The following is a 20,572-nucleotide window of genomic DNA, read 5'->3' on the forward strand; positions in this document are numbered from 1 at the left end:
TGAGCCCATGCCAAAACTCTGACTTCCTCCAATCATAAGCCATCCCACTCTCATCCTTCCACACCCTAATCCTCCAAATGAAAACTCTGTGATCTAAATTCCCCTGTTCTCTCTTTCCCCTGCCAAATCTCGCCCATCCCTGCCACTGAGAGCCTATGTACTTGCAAATTGTACACTCCTGGTCTGCTGAGGGCACCTTCTTTTCCCACACCCTTCACCTTCCTTGTTCCTGCTGGCATGCTCTGTTGTTAGTTGCTGTCATCTGTTAAAATCACCACTTCATTTGCTTTTCTTTGAAAAGCTTAACCTTGGCTCCTGCCTTGGAAAGGTGTTAAGGATAGACGTAGCAGCTGCATGAATCCAAATGTGTCTGCCAGGACTCATGCAGCAGAAAATGAGGGCATGTCAAAAGAATACTTGCCATAGTCAGGACAGTAAAATGCCACAGCTCCATACAATTTTTAACTGCTTCAGTAACTTCTTATTCTCACCTTTATAAAGCAGAAGAACAACTCTTCTTGACTTTTTTCTCCTCAACTAAAGAAGACTATTTCATCCGTGCATGCCATGATAAGCCCGTATAGCACTGTGGTTCCAAATGGGAAGGTGCTATTCTTTTGTGGAAGTAAAATAAACAGTTTAGAAACTGTTATATCACCAATGACCGAAAGCTCTCCAGCATGCATTTCAGATTAGTACAAGAACACAATAATGTTCATTCTTTCCATAATTTTAGATAGCATTGTCTTTGCTAAATTGTTGGAAATGCTAAGTATCTTATTTACTATAGCTATTGCTAGATAACAGTTCCGTCTACTAATGAATTTTCTATTTACAGACTGGTATTACTCTGTATTACATGCCCATCTGTCTTCTTCCAATAATTTTTGAACCTATTGAGCAGACTTGACAGAGAGGTTAAGGTCTGAAAGCTAATAAACTCCTACAAGTTCCTTGAAAACTGGCAGACAAGTCGAGGAGAAAGACCCTCTCAGTTCCCTGACTGGGGGAAAGGCTGTAGCCTGTAACAAGAATCCTCCAACACGGGAGAGACAGAGAAAGTAAAGAAAGGAAGAGAAAAAGGGAGACGTGCTATAAATATTTGGACTGTATTTGAAACTTTTTTGAGTTCTTACCTTTTATCAGGGATTTGAGCTATCAGATGCATACATATAGAGAAATAGGTTTCAGCAATTCCACTTTTTCAAAGAAACTTGGTATTTGAGAGATAAAGTTATGGGAAAAATGCTTTGCTTTTGGTATGTGCACACCTCTTAGCCATGCACTTCAGCTTCTCATCAGAAAGGTGATGTAAAGGCTGGGATCACTGCCAGACAGTCCTAACTAGCACTCAGCTGTATTCTAAAGCCAATACAGGATATACCTCATAGAAACAGTACTTTCACCATTAGCATAAATAAAAGAAATGCATTTTCATTTGATGAAAAATATTTTCACAGTATTTCATTGCATGCCAGCTGACAACTCCACTTCAGATAGCACTGCAGTTACAGCTGAGGTAGCTGTGCCAGATCTGTTAGAACGGCTAGTGTGTTAGAAAGATTTTTCTTCTGCTGTTATATCATCTGATCTAGATGATCACCCCTTGATGTGCGCTGCTGTGTCCTAGGTGGCTTGACAGCTGGCAGAGCCCCTGGAACAGGCAGGAAAAACAAGCAACATGAGTCTAAGATGTCAGCTTTGGGATTTTCCTTCGTATATAAAACTGGAGCAAGATGTTTGAATTTAAGGAAGAAGTTGGAAGATTGGACACTAATGCCTTTCTCTTTCAGGTATAGAGCAGTTGCCTCCTGGAGCCGTGTTCAGGGCATTGGAATCCCTATGATCACCGCTATTGAAATTTTCTCCATTTGGCTTCTGTCTTTTATACTGGCTATTCCAGAAGCCATTGGTTTTACTGTGGTACATTTCAAATACAAGGATGAAAGTTATGTTACCTGCATGCTCAATCCTACAAATAATTTTATGTTGGTAAGTAACATCCTTTCTTCTCTTTTTGGAATCCACATCATATAACTTAGACACTAGATACTGGATTATAATATGCTTTATTTATCCATTAAAGTGCAAATAGCATTCTAATGTGTATTGATGCAAAAAAGGTCCTTCATGCACAGTTACCAGCCTCTGCTTTCATCTAGAGATCCTAAATGTGACTTTACATTTCCATTTATTCCCTACTGAGGATTCTTAATACAGAAATTTGCAATTTGGGCCCGACTAAAGTACAGCCAAGAGATGTCAGTGTAGCCAGAGCCTTGGGAGGTATTGTGTTTCTAGGTATAACACCCTGAAGCCTGTAACTGTCAGAAAACGTGTTTTACCGTGATGAGTCATTGGTTTGTGTGCAGTAGCCAGGTCCTTTGGCAGATAAATAATAGGGTGGGGCCATGCTCTAACATAGCTTTTCCTATTCTAAATGCAGTTACAAAATCAGAGGATAATCCCTTCATTTATTAGAAATCATGGGTACAAATCTGACAGACTCGCATCTCTAACTTAGGTAGCTTAGGCACTGTTAGCTGTCATCAAGACACAGCAACTCAGGAGCAAGAGATGTGCCCGAGTACAAACCAGACTTCTTTGGCACGCTTCATAGCACTCGTCCTCTGTGCTACTAAACCTTAACAGTGGCAAATACCCACATTAGATTGTTCAAAGCAAGTCAGGTGAGTAGTCACTACAGAGTTAACATATCTTTACTCCATAGAGGGATGGTGATTATTTTCTTGGCTTTCCATTGCGAAAATGGGAAAGTGATATATTACTGTTTTTTTTTGTGAACCCAAAGAAGGGCCAGTAACCATTCACCAATTAATAATCATCATCATCAAAAAAAAAAAAAAAAAAAAAAAAAAAGTTTCATTCTGTTTTGTCTCTGAGGATGCAGATAATGCAAGGTCTTCAGTCTTGAGGGAAAATCCACCCAGAGTTTCTGGGTCTTTTTCTGACCAAGATTTTTTAATAACAGAGTGTAAGCTTCTCTGTTTTTGAATGTCTGATCTTGAGTTAGATCCCAAGCTTGGGATCCCACATGGCCTGGGTTAGAATTGAGAAGGGTGAGGCAAATGAAGTTAGGAAACTTAGAAAATAAAAAGTACGTATGAATTGTGTTTTTCAGTGGAATATCTCCAATTTTGGTTGGGTTAGACTGCAGGGATGGCAGAAAGAGTCAGAGACAAGAGCAAGAGAAAACAAAAGCAATACCCTAACAGAAATAAGTAATGTGGGTGAAGAGGGAGTGGAATTGCCCAAGATTTATGGTATCTCTGTTTCTAAACTCTACAGGCAGTATGGCTGTAGATGCTATGGTTTAAAGAAAATGATTTATGAAATACACACTGCAGTAAATGTAGGCCTTTCCATTTTGTAGTGGTTTTTCTCCACAGATGTGCCTGGACAATCTTCACTTCTTCTCTCCCTGAGAAAAAGAATGCTTTTCTCATCATGCTTCTCAAAAACACTACAGTTCAGGTCTTCCACAGGCATGTTAACTTTAATGATTATCGTTCTGTTTTTAATGTAGTCAAGAGAATAGCTTGGTTCATTTTGTTTACTAGCAGAAATTAGTATTGTTTATTTGCTCAGAATAATTCAACAGCTCCAAATTTCACCATGACAATTTGATTTTCAGTGAAATAAATCAACATTTAGGTCCAAACTGAGAATAAGTGTTGGACACATCAGTCAAAAAAAATGTTGTGTTTCAATGCATCGCAAGGGAGTACAAATATGAGATTAAAATGGAAATACCATTTTAACCTTAACTATAATATTCACTACCACAAACATCACAATAAGTGATTACTAAACTGTGGGAAGTACTTATGATTAACTTTTATTTTTAATAGGGGAATTTATTCAATTTTAAAGCTGTCTTTGAAAGACTTGAAAGGTTCATGCTAGACCATGATTCCCTAGAGGCTGAGCGCACTAGAAAACTTGTTTAAAATGCACATTTCCTGTAGAAAACCAGTTCCATGTGGGCTTTCAAGACAAACAAAAGAATGTCTACTTCTCTTAAATCAACCCAGTCATGTGCTTTGATGCAAGCTTTGAGAAAGCCAGATTCCATAATTAATCATTTACAGACATTTTTGTGTAGGTTTTGTATTTTCACGAAGCCAGGTCATCAGTCAGGGTTGTGACACAGGACTATGGGTGTGTTCTTGACTGCCATGCAACGCTCACGAAAGCTGGTAGCCTGCTAGGAGAGAAAGCTTGCCTTGCAAATGTAGCATGGATTCACACAGTATACATTTTGCTGTGCTGCCCGACCAACATGCTTCTAGTCTGACCCAGAGGAATTTGCCACAGAAAAGATAATTGCTACATGTATTTGTAATACTTTTCTCTGCAGGAGCAGTGGTAATTAGATTTCCCCTCAGTACAAACTCTTAAAATATGAGGCGTTTTGTTTTCTGGTTTTCTGCTGGCAGAAGCTCAGGTTCTGAGGGGAGTAAGGGGAGGGGGAATTCGGCCCCAAAGGAAAGAGCAACTATGCAGCTGACTCTATCCCCTCCTCACCCAGGGATGAAGCTAAAATGAGGAGGAGGAAACAAGCTAAAGAACACAGTTCAAGATGTCCTGTGGGGTGGGGTTGTGGCCTAGATACCAGTAGCATACTCTAAATTAGCAAGCTCTGTAAGCAGCTAACTCTGTTGGGATGGAAGAAGAAAAATCAAAAACATTCCCTTTTTCTCAGTAAATCAACTCCCTAGTGTAAGTAAAGCAGATTAAAAATGAATGTTATTAAATACAGTCTATTAAATTGCATTTGTTTCCTTTATCTTTTAAAGTTTAGAACTGTTCAGCTTTAAATGTAAACAAGATGTCAAGAGTTTGACTTCTTCAAACAGGATCCCTAATAATCCTCAGTTATTAGCATTTTGACATTTGGTGTGGGAACTGTGATGTTACTAGAGCACATCCGCTAGGAATAAACAAGCTAAGGAAAAGATTATGAGAAAGAAGGTTCCCTATTACACATATCCATCTCAGTGACTAACAATGTAGAGACAGGAAGTCTTTAAAATGTCATATTTCAGTACATGGTTTTGGCTTAGCATGAAGTTTAAAAACTAAGATTTAATATTTTCTCCAGTCTGAAAATGCAACCATCTACAAAAAAAAAAAAAAAAAAAAAGAGAGGAATTTTAAATGTTTTGTCAAATGTAGTATTTCCCATAATACATAAATGTATTAACTTAAACTACAACTTGAACTACAACTTATATTTAAAACTACACAGCAACGCACTGCTACTCTATAATTCCCTAAATGTCCTGTCACAGAAGTCAAATAGCATGAAAGGCAGGCAAAGAGTTAAAAGTAACCGTACTGCTGGAAGCCACCAGCCCTAAGCGTTGCATATATCAGACGAACACTTATGAAGTGGCCCCCATCTGCCCTGCACATAAGCAAACCAACTACCAATCTTCTCACTGATAACAAAAGGTGATTAAACTTACAAGACATTTTGAATTTTCCTTTTTTGGAATTGGGGCAGAAGCCACAGAGGTAAATGGCATTTCCTGAGACAGGCTTTTAGTGAAATTTGTTGTCTCATACTGACAGTGTCTACATTTTGGCATGTTCTTTTCACGTAAGCTGAACTCCAGTTTTCTTGAGTAAGTGTAAATGTTCAGAAAACACAACCAAAGGAAATTAATTCCAACCCAGGACAGATTGCAGCAAGGGTACAGTCAGGTTGTTAGTAAGGTAAAATTAAGGTTTACACTGCCACAGTTCCCATTTTGATGTTGGTCCAAAATAGATGCGAATTATAAGGAAGTTTACGTAATTTGGAACTGTTTGCCAATAGACAGATACCAGGATACAAACTGTCACACCTTCCATTTCCCATACCTTGCTGTGGTACTTTCCATTGAATTGTATGAAAATACCTTCTCTTTTCTTTCTCTTATCCACAGTTTTACAAAGATGCAAAGGATTGGTGGCTGTTTGGTTTCTATTTCTGCATGCCACTGGCATGTACTGCCATCTTTTATACGCTAATGACTTGTGAAATGTTAAACAGAAGGAACAGCAACTTGAGAATCGCTCTCAGTGAACACCTTAAGCAGGTAAATATTAGGGACAGCAATGTTTGAAAATACTGTTCTTCTGTCTTTGGCTTAGCATAGAAATGTTTCAAAGTATATCTGAATACATTAAATTACAGAAGTAGGACTTGAGGATATAGGTTATTTTTGATAAGGTATTCAGTCAAACCTGCAACGTAAGACTATATCATAGTATAAGGAGACACTGAAGACAGCACACTCAAGAAACTAATGTTTTTCTTTCTTTCTGTTCTTCAGTGTGATGGCTGTGCTCCCCTGTTCTTTAACCTTAAATTACTACTGGCTAAATGCTTTGAAATTTAACTACAAAGATTTGAAAAAAAAAATAAATCTTGAAAAAAATAAATCTTATTCACTCCATACATCCCCCCTCCTTTGACACACATTGATATGTATCTTTAGGTTCATATAAAAAGCCATTGTAGAATAACTTGGTTTAGAAAAGAGGTGAGATTTGTTTCAGGCTTATTGCACTGCTGCAGCTACCACTCCTGTAGCTTTCCTGCTTTGAAAAGAGCAATAGGAGACTAGTACAAACAAATAATCATAAAGTCACTCACAGAACTGTCAGATCTCACTTTGATGTTTTTGCAGTGCTGTCTGATGTTTCATTCCTAACTGAAATTTTAAAAACAATCTGTAGCTTTTTCTCTGCAGTTAGTCAGACAACAGGCTATAATGTTAATGTCAGCCCCGCAAATTCCACTCTTTCTTTCAAATTCCACATTCACAGACGTGAATCCCTAAACCAGTCCTCTGCAGCTGAGTGAGTTCTCTCAGAGATTCCTCCTCTGCTGGCACACTTCAGAGCAAGGCAGACCAGAGGATCCTCCCCTCATGCACAAACCTTCCACTTTGTTCCCTCAGCAGGCCCCAAGGCCAGTAGCACAGCCTGTCCCTAGGGCCACACACAGGCTACTCCACCCATCCGAACTGGAATGGTATGTGCAGGGGAATCATCCCTCCAGCCTTCCCATCCTGATGCGCTGTGCCAGCAAGCTGCATGGACTAGCTGCTGGAGGATGAGTTTATGCCACAATTTACAAATGCTTCTCCTTTTAATGATCACATTTTGCCTTTCTTCCTTCCCTCCTACAGCCCTGTCCACATTAATTTCTAGTTATGATCCTTCTATTTTGATAAAAGCTATTATAAGAAAAAAGAAACAGTAATAGTCATATTCAACACCTACCAAGACTTATTCTAATCACACATTTCACTCTAAGTTTTTTAACGAGGGCCTTGAAATCCTTGCTATTGTTATGTGAAGGTGGCAGATCCAGAAGTGTTATTCTTACCTCTACATACGTTTCTCTTTATCAAATGCATGCCTACAAAACACAGTTATACATTGTCCAAAATCCTACATAACTTCTGTAAATCTCCAGAGTCATGTCAAATGTCCATTAAATTTAAATCATTTCCTAACTACTAAGCATTATAAGATTAAGCTGTAACACAGACATTTCTAAAATGTTGCTCAAAGAATGACTACTTAAAAATATCAAGATTACATAGCAAGGATAACATAGAACAAAAAATACTTTGTGCAGTATCCCTTTATGTAACGAGAGGCATACTGAATATAAAATAATATATCACAATTTGGCATCCCGACTGTGGTACATGGTTCAATGTGGTTCAAGTACTCAATGTGGTACACGACCCGGGTACATGGTTCAATGGATCTGCTATTGCCAAATGATTTAGGTGCTTTGGATTTACAAATTGCCCTATGTCAAGGATTAGGTGAAAGTGGTTTATCAAACACATGTGATCTGAGTTCCCCTCATACACGAAAAAATTTCCTTGCAGAGTATGTATATTTCTAAAGAAAGAGGTTTATCTGAGGGACTGCTAGAAAACTCATCCAGTATAGAGGAATAAGAAGGGCTGGAAAGGTTCAGGGATGTCCAGCAGTGGTTGTTGCTTGGCTAACAACTATGATGTCCTGGCAATGAGCAGTGTGCAAGTCCAAAAAAAAAAAAAAAGTTCAGGGACATCGGATGGTCTGGAAGCTGCACTTTGGGAATCCTTGCATGCATTATCTAGATTACTTATCTTTGCTGCCAACATCGCTCCAGTACAATCAACTACCAATATGAACCACGCACTCAGTCATAGTTATTTTTACTTCTTTTTCCAGCGTCGAGAAGTTGCAAAGACAGTTTTCTGTTTAGTAGTGATTTTTGCTCTTTGCTGGTTCCCTCTTCATTTGAGCCGAATTTTGAAGAAAATGGTATACAATGAAAGAGACCCCGGCAGATGTGAACTGCTCAGGTACTCCATTTTCTATATCAATCAGTTGTTTATACTGAAAAAATATATCACATACTTGGGAGATTGTGTGAGAAATGTCATTGTGCATGCAATGTGCTGCATGTGGCGTTAGAAGAGCAAATATGTCATTTTATGATTTTTCAACTACATCTGTTTTCAGGGGGATCAGTTTTAATGGGGTAACATAATTACAACATGTTGCCCATTGCCATTGTAATCACTTTCCTCTGGGTTTTGTGAACTGAGAGGTCGTTATTGACATGGCATGGTAAAATATTAGATTCAACAAGAGAGATGAGAATTAGTTTCTTTGACAGGAGAGACTGCAACCACAAATAGCATTGATGCTTCTACATTATATGAAGAGTTTAAAAGTTTTGCTTTCTTTTTTGTTGCTTAGTTTCTTGCTGCCATTGGATTATATCAGCATCAACCTGGCAACCATGAACTCTTGTATAAACCCAATTGCTCTGTATTTTGTGAGCAAGAAGTTCAAAAACTGCTTTCAGGTAAGATCTTGATAATATATAATGTCCAGTTGATGAATAGTATTAAACCACTTAGTTATCTATTTTTTTTGAGCTGGGAGGAGAGGCATGCAAAGGAATGAATGATTATAAGTTGCCTAGTTTACCAGCTAACAGGTCACATAGCGCACATACCAAATTGAAAGTGAAAACTATCCACTTTGTCTGAAATGCTAAACAGGTAAATAAGTTTGACATAGTCCTCATATGTAAACTATCGCTGAGAGAGACACACTCTTCTAAGTACTATTTATCAGCACATGACATGTGCATGAAATTGGTTGATAATGTATTCACCACTCTGGATGAAGATAAAGGACATATACATAGGACACAAAATCTGCCAGCAGTTCAACAATTCCATTCTGACAAAAATTTTCAGTCTTCAATACCAAAGCAGGCATCTGACTTTGGCAACTGAATAAGCATTACAGCTTTTACCTGCATTTTTCTAGTTCCTATGTATGAAAACATATTTTAATGTTAAAATATCTTCCGTGTCGCACTGTGCTTCTGCAAGTCCTCATTCACCTAACAAAGGCTATACAGGCAGAAAGAAAATGAGAACAAACAGTGTTAAAGAAAGTGGCAAGATGGAAAAGGAAGACTGAAATAGCTTTATCTGAAGGAAAAAAACAAACAAACAAACAAACAAACAAAACAAAACAAAACAAACAAACAAACAAACAAAAAACAGAAGACAGAACAGTACCACAAAACTTTCAGGCTGCAAGGCTGCAAACAGGTGATGCAAGCTACTGAAAAAAAAAAAATGTAATAAGTGATTAAAATACGGAATACCTGTTTTTCTGTAGCCTGATGAAACAGAAACTATTTTAAGGGAGTATTTTCACATGAGAAATAAGAAGTCAGCTTTACTTCTGGTGGTCCCTTACTTCATTTGGGAACTGTGGAGAAGACACTATGCCGCGACCTGTCCTCAAGTAAAAGGGCAAAGTAACAGGAACAGGGGTACTACCAGTGTGCTCCTCAAATCATTAGTTCATTCATTCCGTTTGCCCCTTCAAATACAACCATATCCAACAGTTCTAATTAAATAATTTTCAGCTATTATGTAATCCTTCACGGCTTTGCATTTATAGCTTCCCTTTTCCTTTCTGGTATCAAGATGATTACTTCAGGCAATCTCTTCATTTTATAGTAGAGTTTCTCACCCTACCTCTGTAGATATTTTATGTACCCGCCCACAGACAAACAGTACACGTATCGTCAGTCTGTCCGTACCTCTCTTCAACACTCCCTGCTCATTGAGTCCATGGAATGGATCTACTGCTGTTATTGCCATTGCTCCTCTGAGGCCCTATCCCTCTTTCTGCTAAAGTATAGATTCCATCTTCATAGAATGAGGCATTAGTTTCTGCAAAAGGAGGGGAGGAAAGCTGAAGAGCCATTTCTCCTCCTTTCAGAAGAGACAACAGAACATCACAGCCTGCGAAGAACACAGTACAACCATGAATTACCTTCTGTTCTTAAATGTGAAAAATAACACAACTCAGCATATACACCATCCCTTTTACTAGACAATTTTGCCTTCTTCCAAGATGTGAGAAGAGACCTAAGTCTCTTTTTTTCTCTTACATGTTAAGCAGCATGCTGATCCCTAAGCTTGAAGTGCAGTGAGAAAGAGGGGTGAAAAACAACCCAGCTCTTACAATGTTTACTGAATTCTGTCAGTTCTGAACCCATTTACCTTAGTCAAACAAATTTTCCATTTGATACTGTGAAAGTTTTTCTTAAATAAGAGCCACAGGCCAGGCCTAATTTGCTGCCTTTGTGACAATCAATCGTAAGAACTGCTTGCATTCTAGGATAAGAAATTGAAATTGGCCCAAGTGCAGCTATCACTCCCTTCAGCTAGAATTCTCTGTTCATTTCTGAATTAAAAATATTGTTGGCAATCTGCACAGAGTTGATAGATTTGTGCTAACCTTTTTTTAACTTTTTATTTATTTATTTTTTTTAATATTTCCAGTCATGTCTTTGCTGTTGCTGCTCCCAATCGAAAAGCTTGGTGACTTCACTGCCCATGAATGGAACAAGCATTCAGTGGAAAAATCAAGAACTAAATAATCACAATACAGACCGAAGCAGCCATAAAGACAGCATAAACTGAAAATTAAGGACTCTGACACAATTTCAGAATCAAACAGGAAAAAAAAGTCACAATAAAGCTATTTCAACAAGAAGTCCAGTGAGTGTTCCATCATCAATTCAGAAGTGTGCACCCTCGTACCTAACTCTAGAGGTGACTGAAACAGTTGATGGACTATAACTGTGATGATGCTCTACGAACTGAGATCTACTGGATGGTAATTCTGTCTTTGAAAATTATGTTGATGTGATTATAACACCAAAAAAATGACTTGAGCTACACAGGTGGTTTGCTCTTCTGAATTAAGCAGGAACTGTCCAGTATCTGTAACTGGTACAAAACAATATTCTTCCTGATCGTGACCTAGAATTAATCACTATGGCATTTTTTAGAAGATAACAAAGTGGAATCTGTCTGTGTATATTTTCTCTCCTGCCATTTGTCTTTCAACTTCTATTTGTATGGTGGATATATTCCATGCACCACTACATTTTGCATGTCGTTGTTGTTATTTTTTTTTCATTTTTATGTTGGAAAATGTTTTGCTCCACACCAGTAGGTTATTTACTTGAGTTACAGTGAGTCAGGACATCAGCTGGGCAGTTCACATTTGTAGCACTTCAGTACTCAAAAACAGGAAGAAACAATATAAAATAGCATTGACATTTGGCACTTAAGCACAGATTAATACCAAAAAAGAGGTATTAGTAACACGGTACTGTACTGTGTTATTTATTCTAATGATCTGTACAAAAATAATAATAATAATAATAATAATAATAAACAGTATCTCTATCAGCAAAATGAATGAAAGATGCCCACAGAGGGGCATCTTACAAAATGTTTTCAATTAACCTGCCATGTTAATTCATAATCTATATGAATTTATTAATCTATATAGACAATAGCAGCTTAAAATCTGTGTCAAAATAAGGATCATCGGAACACAGTGAAACATTAATAAAGATGTCCAAAGAGTTATAAGGATATAATTATTTTCATAGCAACTATGCACAACACTACTTACACGTTGTGAACATGAAGCCATAGGTGAATGCAGAACTGTGGAAGTCCGTAAGAGTTGTATATGCACAAGGGTATTTTGTGCCTTATGTGTACAGACTTTTTTTTGTCTTATTTTCACAATGTTCAAAGATTTTAATGGGATTTGATACTTTATTAGAATTGTTAACCATACAAATGCTATTAATAATATATAGAAAATATTGCTTGCATACGTGTAAACTGGTGATTTACTTATCATTTCCATCCATTATGGTTACATGGCAAGAGATTCATTGTTTGGCTATAAACATTTTTAACTGGTAGCCTTTTATTAAACAGTGAAATTAAACAGTATGGTGTTGTATATAATATGCCTTGTGCATAAATCTGCTAGGAAATTTATAGCATCTCCTGTGCCAGGTTAAGAAACATTAACTTAATTTCTACAATTTTTAAAAATGTTACATTTTAAGTGAATGTGATATAATCCTGCATATTTTTATTTACAAGGTCAAAATGCTAGTGCCTACAATGACTTCTGCTGAACAAGTTTCCCAAACGTTTACATTCACACAGATCTTCTAAAGTATATTAAAAAATATCTTTAACTTAGTTTATGTATTTTTGTGTGCTTTTGTCTCTGTGGCATATAATTGTGTATAAATATATACAAATGTACATTCTTGTGTTATAAACCTAAATACAGACTTTGACAGTGCCCTGTAGCAGTGCCCAGGAGCACGTTTAGTTGAATTTTATTCAAAACAGATCATCTTCAAGCTGTATCAAAAAATATACCGAATGAGTAACAATGCTTTCCTTTGAGGTTGAATTACTGGGTCTCTTTACATCCTGACACCTTCACTGCTACTTCAACAGAACGTATACAGCAGATGATAATGGTAAACAGAAACAGTGGATTGAATTTAAATGGTAAATCTACACTTTTCCCCCTAAAAAACAAAACAAAACCCAAAAACCCTATCACGAAACAGAAATTCAACCACATTTAATTTTATCCTTTCATTTTTCTGCTGAATTCCACAAAAAAGGTGCTTTGACTTTCCTCTTTGTGCATCAAAATTGGTGGTGGTTTAGTTGGGATTTTGCTCTGCTCTTGAACAAAGGCTGCTTTCTCCTTTGCATCAGACCAACCTTTCGCAAGTATTCTTCCTTCCTTCTCTTATTTTATAGATGTTTTTACATTTGCTGTTTGTGTTTTCCTTAGCTGAACCCCAAGCCTAGCTTTTTTGGCAGCTGCTGAGATCTCTATTCTACAGGTTTCCTTTATATGGAATCCTACATGATTAATCTCTCAGCTCCTCTCTTATTAGTTAACTCCATTTCATGGCATATTTACATTTAACACCTTTAATACCTCCTGCATATTCATACTTTATTTCCCTATTCCTGCTTAGCATTGTCTCCTTCCTATGTAAAAACCTAAGGCACAGAGTTTTTTGTTGGCAAGAGAAGTAATTACCATGCTTTCAATATGATTCTTGAAATTACTATATTTTCTTATTCTCCACATGCTCAGATTCATTTCTTACACTATTACCCTTCTTACACAAGATCTGTACCTTATAATTAAAATCTGTTTAAATATCAGAATCATCTTTTTTTGCAGACTTCACAATTGCCAACTCTTTTCAGTGTAAAATTTCATTGACTGTTCTCTCCCATACAGTCTCATGTCTTGAGCTCAAGCACTTTCTGGACATTTGTTGAATTTAGAAGCCAGTTATTTTCCTTGTTTTCAGTATGCATTTAATTCAGACTACCTCACTAAACACGTCCTCTTTGGTGTATTTTATCCTTATTTGCTTCAAAAATACAGCACACAAGTTTTATTTACATTTATATTTGCATGTGTGTATTTACTTAGGAAACTGTGCTTCATACCTGACCTAGGTAGCTCTCGTGCTTTGGCAAAAAATTGCCCATGTAGGAGTTCGTCATAAACCTTACCTGATAAAACTGTTACTTTCCTTCCTTGAAATGAGGCTTATGCAACCTTCATGTCTGAATATCTTTATTTTGCTTTTAATGCAATCAGTTTCCGATGTTCACCTGTCTGTCCTTACATCTCTCAAGAGCAGCTATGAACCCCCTAACCAATTTTAAAGTGAATTTTACAGAATAGAGTAATCATGTTTATGAAGTTGCAGTGAATTTAATGGAAACTGGTGGATGGACAGAAGAACAAGACCCTACTTGTTTCCTACAGAGAACATTGCTGAAATTGAATTTATATGTAGTCAACAAATTCATATGATAGAGAGATGCTATGAACATCACAGCTGCAGAAAAAGCTTTGATCAGAGGTTGCAACTTGTAAGACATCTGAGAAACCACAACAGAAATTCTTGGAACCCAGTATTCCAAGTTCCATTGCTTGTGGAATTACTGCTTTTTTGCTGTTTCTTTCTCATCATTTACATATTTGCATATTGTTACTATATCATTCAATTCTGTGAAGTATCGTGGGTTTGTGAGACATAGTAGAAATTCAGATTCTGTAGCATTTGTATGAAAAGGATTGTGCTCAAATGTCCCTGAGGCAAAGCATGCATTTTCATTAGAAGAAACATACTCGGACTGCATGCTAACATTGCCTTACAAATTTTTTTTCCAGACTAGCTGTGCAAAGCTTGGCTTAGTAGAGTATTCCTAATTTACAATTCCTACCCTTTCAAAGACTAAATAAAAATAAAAGCAATTATCTCCAAAATAAGGATAAGGGAAGATACATAAAAAGTTTACAGAACAAAAGCAATCAGCAAATCACATAGAAAGAAACAAACAACAACAACCGAAACTACAAAAACAACAACAAAGCACGTTTAAAATGCAGTTTGAAAAGAAACACAGCTTATCATTAGTCCAAGTGTGGGAAAGGAAGATAAGAACTAAATCAAAAAATTTAGGTCATCCCCTGTTTCTCTAAAAGGAGGTGAAATGAAATGACCTCCAGCATCCCATCTAGAATCTGCTTTTTTCCCCTGTATGTACACAACTGCTTCTCAAATGAACTGTTGCTTGAGTCACAGTTTTGCAGTCTCGTTAGTTACAGTAGCTTTTGTTATTCTTGATCTTTTTAAAAAATACTGCTTCTAAATTTCAAAGTCTTTTGGGACCTTAAACATGTGGGACTGCAGCTCTGGTTTTTTTCCGTCCATCGTTCACTTGCAAGCAGTGAAGCAGGGGACAGTCATAATAGAGCGCAGGAGTTTAGAAGGAAGTTTTGTTTTCAGGCTTTCTAGTGAAACATCTTAAGCCCCCATCAGTGCCAACTTGCCACAGTCAAATTTACTGTCTACAGAGCAATGTCTCAAAAGCTATTCAAAGAGAAGCATACCATAAGGTATTTCCACCAACACAAAAACTGCCTAAGTCATTGCTGATATAAGCTGGAAGGTGTTGAAACACACAGAACAGTACCACACCCACAAAAAGCACATCTCCAGGGCTGTCTTATGATCACATCATCTTTTAAAGCAGAATTTATCAATGTATCTATGTTCACGCAGAAACTCCTGGGGAACCAGTTGCTTTAGTTTTTTAAAAGGTACTTATTGTTGCAGTACAGGAACTAAGAATTTCAAAGTGAAAACATTTCTTGCTGTCTTTACCTGTTAACACATTAGCTTTTCATGTTATGATTATTTCCAGACAACATCTCTTTAAGAAGTGAAAATGCATGCAAAAATGCATCTTTGCTTTATTCAATTTATCAGTTTGTACCAGAAGCCGCTGTACAGCATGTGTTCCCTATGTAGTAGTTGTTCTTTATTTCCACAGACATATGGGTGTTGTCAGGAACTACAGATGTCATTGCCTGTATCTGGTATGCTCAGGCAAAATCACCACTTGTGTCCTTACCATTAACACACACTCCAGCAAAAGGTCTGATACTCCCAACTCTCTCGTAGTCTCTGCACTGTATTATTCAAAAGTTTTTCTTGTAATCAGATTGGTTTATGACAATTCAACACATTCTCACTACAAAAGTCAAAACCTATGTTCACGATATGGATGGAGACAACAGGAAGATATTACTTGCACAAAAGCAACTACTAGCAAACTCTAAAATCAGTGAAGAATCAATGTGTGCTCCACAGGTGCCAAGTACATCTGCTGGAGTCTGGCCATAAAACAAAAGAACACTTACAAAGAAATCGAAATAAAAGATTTCTGAAAGTGAAGTAGACAGCTCAGTAGTAAACAGATCTTCCTTCATCTCCATCACCTCATGTTAGATATTGCCTTTCCAACAAAGGTCTTCAAAAAATTTTATACCATACGTCGTTATAAACAAATTAGTAGACAAAAAATATCTCACATGTTATTGCAGGAATTCATTACTGATACTTTAAAATACTGCTCTTCCTCTTTATTCATTCCAATAAAGCTCAGCAGAATAAGGGTTACAACCGATAAGAAAAAGGAATTTATACCATTCTTCAGCAGCACTCTGCCCACATTTCTCAGAGAAAGTGAGTATCTGCAAATGGCTCTGAGATCTATGACTTGGAATTAATTACTTGGTGCAGCTCAGAATAATTTAGTTTAATCTCATGCTGGCTTAATCGTTGGAAGTAATAAATAAATAAATAAATAAATAAAAAGTCTACAAGTTACTGAATCAAGCATCCAACTGATTTGAGAGAAGCCCTTCTAAGCTATCTATGAGAACATGCATTCCACCAAGTATTTTAAACATAGGGGAAGATTAAATATCCATCATTACTAGCCACCAACTTGCAATCCTGTGGCCACACTTCATATTTCTTGAAATATCTGTCTGTATAGTTTTTGTGTCTTTTGCTCTCCAAAACTGTTGTACAGAGACCTCCTTGGTATTTCCTCCGAATAAAGTATACATTATTTTCTGTAATATCCAACTTCTGGATTTCCTGCATCCCAAACAAATTGAAATAATTCCAATGCCAAAGGCTTCTTGACAATCAAAGAAAAAATTATTGAATTATTTCCTTTTTATGATAATTTGAGAATTTGCTTGAACAGAACTTTAACCACTGGTTGTTTTTCTTCCATATAAAATAACTATGTTTTTATATGTATGCATATATATATATATATGAACTTCTATTTACTTAAAAAGTGTCAGTCATTTAGAGAGAGACTGGAAAAATAGTGTGTAATTTAACTGTGGGCATACCACATACAACTACATACTACTATAACCAACTATGTGAATAAACCCATAGGTCAACCAGATACCTAAATTTTTTAATGTAAAGTGCTAGATGGGTAACAGAAAGACCATATGCATAACAATCAAAGTTTGTTTCAACATACAATATTTTATTGTCCAACTGAAGGTATTACCTCAGCCAAAGTTAAAACCAGTCATTGAAGTATTTCAAGTTCCAATTAGTAAACTGGGATAAAATGCAGGAACCTACTGAAGGAAATGAAGGATGAGTTTGCCACTGACTTCAGGAAAACTGGGATTTCACTGTCAGAGTATACAATGGAGCCCCATCAGCACGGTAACTATGGCAATGTGACTGAATCTGTAAGTCCATGACAGCTAATACAGAAGAAGTAAAAGACTCTGCGTGGCTTGCATGAATAATTGGTAAATTATAATCTCATATGCTTGGGTGGGAAAAGAAACTTTGGCACACTTTTCCTTCCATAAAAACAGCTTAGCAAAAGAAGTCAGCTGTAACAGGGTTCTTCTCTCAGGCCACTCAACTAGCAGAGATGGATGGTTAAAATAGGAGAACAGGAAGACAGTGTACACAAAGAGAAAAATCCTCACTGCAGAATACTGATATTCTGTCCTTATCCTGTCCTTACTCCATGCTGTAATCTTTACTTATACAAATTATCCCACAGATTTCAATAGGATGAGCTATGTCAATGCACTTACTGGTTTCCTTGGAGGTGTCCTTTTTACTGTTTGGGCAGACACTGGCGATGTACAGTTGGGTGGAATATCCTAACATTACGTATCCTTGACATGCCTACTGCAATTATGCAGATCCATTTTACTGACACAATTCCAGTCTACGCTGAAATCAATGTGGACATATTATGCAGTGAGCACATATCTCAGAAATATAGCAATCCTCTGTCAGAGGAATCACAGGATCAATATTTATTACTGCAGGGTATGTAGTGTGCTGTATTCCTGAAGCACTTGATATATATACAAGAGAAAAGCATCTCTGCGGGGGTTTACCCTGCTGAGTCAAACTGAAAACCCTTACAAATCTCCTGATATACAGACCTCTGGGATCTGCCTTCTTTCAGAAAATTTCACCTTCTGTAGCTGATTACATATTTAGCTGTTCTAAGGATGTATTTTCTAGGCTTTGGGAAAACACAGTTTACACTGACTAAACACTGCATGAGAACTGTCATGTACAGTCATTCCCACTCAGCAGTTTTTGCCACAGGTATAAACCTTCATAAATCTTGTTCTGTATGCAAATAAAATCATCAAGTAAAATAATATGGAAAATGTATTATTACCTGAGAAAGAATTTGATGACACAAGAAATGGAACTGCCTACAACTACACCAAGCCAACATCCTTCTTATCAAGCTCCACTTGGTAACAGCAGATTACCTTTTAGCGAATTTGCAAGCCAATTTTAATACTCTCTCCCTTGAAAGGAAAATAGGAATGCCAAGCAACACTGAATTTATTGGATGGTTAGCTAACTTTTTCTCTGTTGTGTCTCTAAATTGAATACAAATAATTAATTTAATGCACTTTGTGCCTTAGTTGAAGTAAGATTACTTCTGCACTACTTTGTAACCCAAACTGCCCTGCTATGCCTACAACTGGTTCCAGACGTCTTACCAACAATTTGTTACAGTGGGTGCCAGGGTAGAAAAGGAAAACGATTAACCAACCCAAATAAACAAAACAATGCAACTACGGAACAATTCTGAGCTCAACAGGGAGCTGAAAATCAATTCCAAATGCTGCTTCAACTACATGTTGTATACTCTAATAAATTGTTCCAAAACTACACTCTGCAAACACATGGCAACAAAACCTGCATAGCATTTTTAGAAAGCATTAAAAATGAAACTTTATAATGTTTAATACTAATGTTTAATGGTGACTAAACAGTCTACAAGAAATTCTGTGCGTTAACTGGTTTTCATTATCCAAACTGCAGAACCCTGAGAATTCTGCAAATTCAAGAGATAACAGAAACTTTCTCTAAATAGTTCGTAAACAAGTTAGAGAAATTGGAAATTGTGTATTGAATTCCAATTTCTTGTGCTCAGTGCTTGCAGTTTATCCTTCATTTCTCTCCTATATCTTGTCCTTCTCTCTGAGGTCCCTTCTTTTTCTTGACTTATCACTGCCAAGAAGCAGGATGAATTAACTTAAGTTGAACTGACTACTTCCATTGCTTAAATGTTTACTCTATACAAGCCTAAAGCTGGCCTTATTCTTTACTATCCTGTACCAAAAGGTCTAATGTGAACATACCTTATATTGTCAGTGTAGTTCTTGAAAATAAAGCAATTAAAATGTAACAGTTGTGGAGCAGGTGAAAATAGGAAACAAAATAAAATTAACGGGGAAAAATAAAAGCAATTAAATATTGCTATTTGAGTTTGTCCACCCTAGGAAAGGCTTCATATCATTTATTTTTTTTTCCTCAAAGCCTCTTTAGAATCACAGTGAATAAGAAGATGAACGTGTCTGTCTCACATCATAGAAGCAAAAGATTTTATACAATCCTTCAGTAAGCTAAATGTAGTAAAATTTTTAATGTTTAGATAAACATCAGTGACTTGGAAGTCTAATTTGCAATGGATTAACATTCATATTGCAAACAGTTCCAGGGCTGACAAAATACACGTTTGAAAAACAGATGAAGAAAAATCAACTTTAATCTAGATTTGGTATTTGTAAATTCAGTACAGAGGCAAAAAGCTCAGTTCAAAGAGCCAAAACTTACCTCAGTAGCACAGCAAACGTGATATAACATGCTAGTGCAATTAATGGTTACTGGTACCCAAATTACTTCACTTAGAACTAGATTATAACTTATCCTTAAAGAGGAACCTAACATAAACTAGCATCGTGCCCCCAAATTGCATTTTTACAAGAAGAAAAAAAAATCTATGTAGTTGCAGAAGAGCTGCTTTTCAAATTCACCAATACAAACCATGCCTAGAAAAAAGCCCTTTCAGATCAAACTTGAAGTCTATTAACCCAGCAATGTGTGGGAGTTTACAGTTCTTTCTATATTGTTCATGACTTCAGTTTAGCTAGAGAATTTATGTTTTAGGACAATCAGACTGCCACCTTTTACAAGTATTGCTCTAAAAATAAAAAGAATTTAGAAAGTGAAGGATTTACTATAAACAAGGAAGTAAATCAATTTAATTTTATAATAACATCATAGAATAGATTAAACCCTAGAAGGAGAAAAGCATAGGCAGAAGATAAATGGTATCAATTTGTGAAAAAGGGAAAGGAATACATCTGAAGAAGATAATAAGAAGCTGCTGTCTAATGGGAAGATGGAATT

At 36.7% G+C, this 20,572-nt stretch overlaps 1 protein-coding gene across 1 annotated transcript in view; it reads left to right on the forward strand.

Annotated features, from left to right (window-relative positions):
• Positions 1-12,644, forward strand: part of EDNRA (endothelin receptor type A) — a 34,744-nt gene extending 22,100 nt beyond the window's left edge. Inside the window, exons 4-8 of the mRNA XM_084517130.1 lie at positions 1,794-1,992; positions 5,955-6,107; positions 8,254-8,387; positions 8,788-8,896; positions 10,908-12,644. Coding sequence (XP_084373256.1) covers positions 1,794-1,992; positions 5,955-6,107; positions 8,254-8,387; positions 8,788-8,896; positions 10,908-11,048 — 736 coding nt within the window. The 3' untranslated portion in view covers positions 11,049-12,644. The remainder of the gene's footprint in view (positions 1-1,793; positions 1,993-5,954; positions 6,108-8,253; positions 8,388-8,787; positions 8,897-10,907) is intronic.
• Positions 12,645-20,572: the final 7,928 nt, after the last annotated feature.

This window comes from Aythya ferina, assembly GCF_964211825.1.
Source record: "Aythya ferina genome assembly, chromosome: 4".
Lineage (NCBI taxonomy): Eukaryota > Metazoa > Chordata > Aves > Anseriformes > Anatidae > Aythya > Aythya ferina.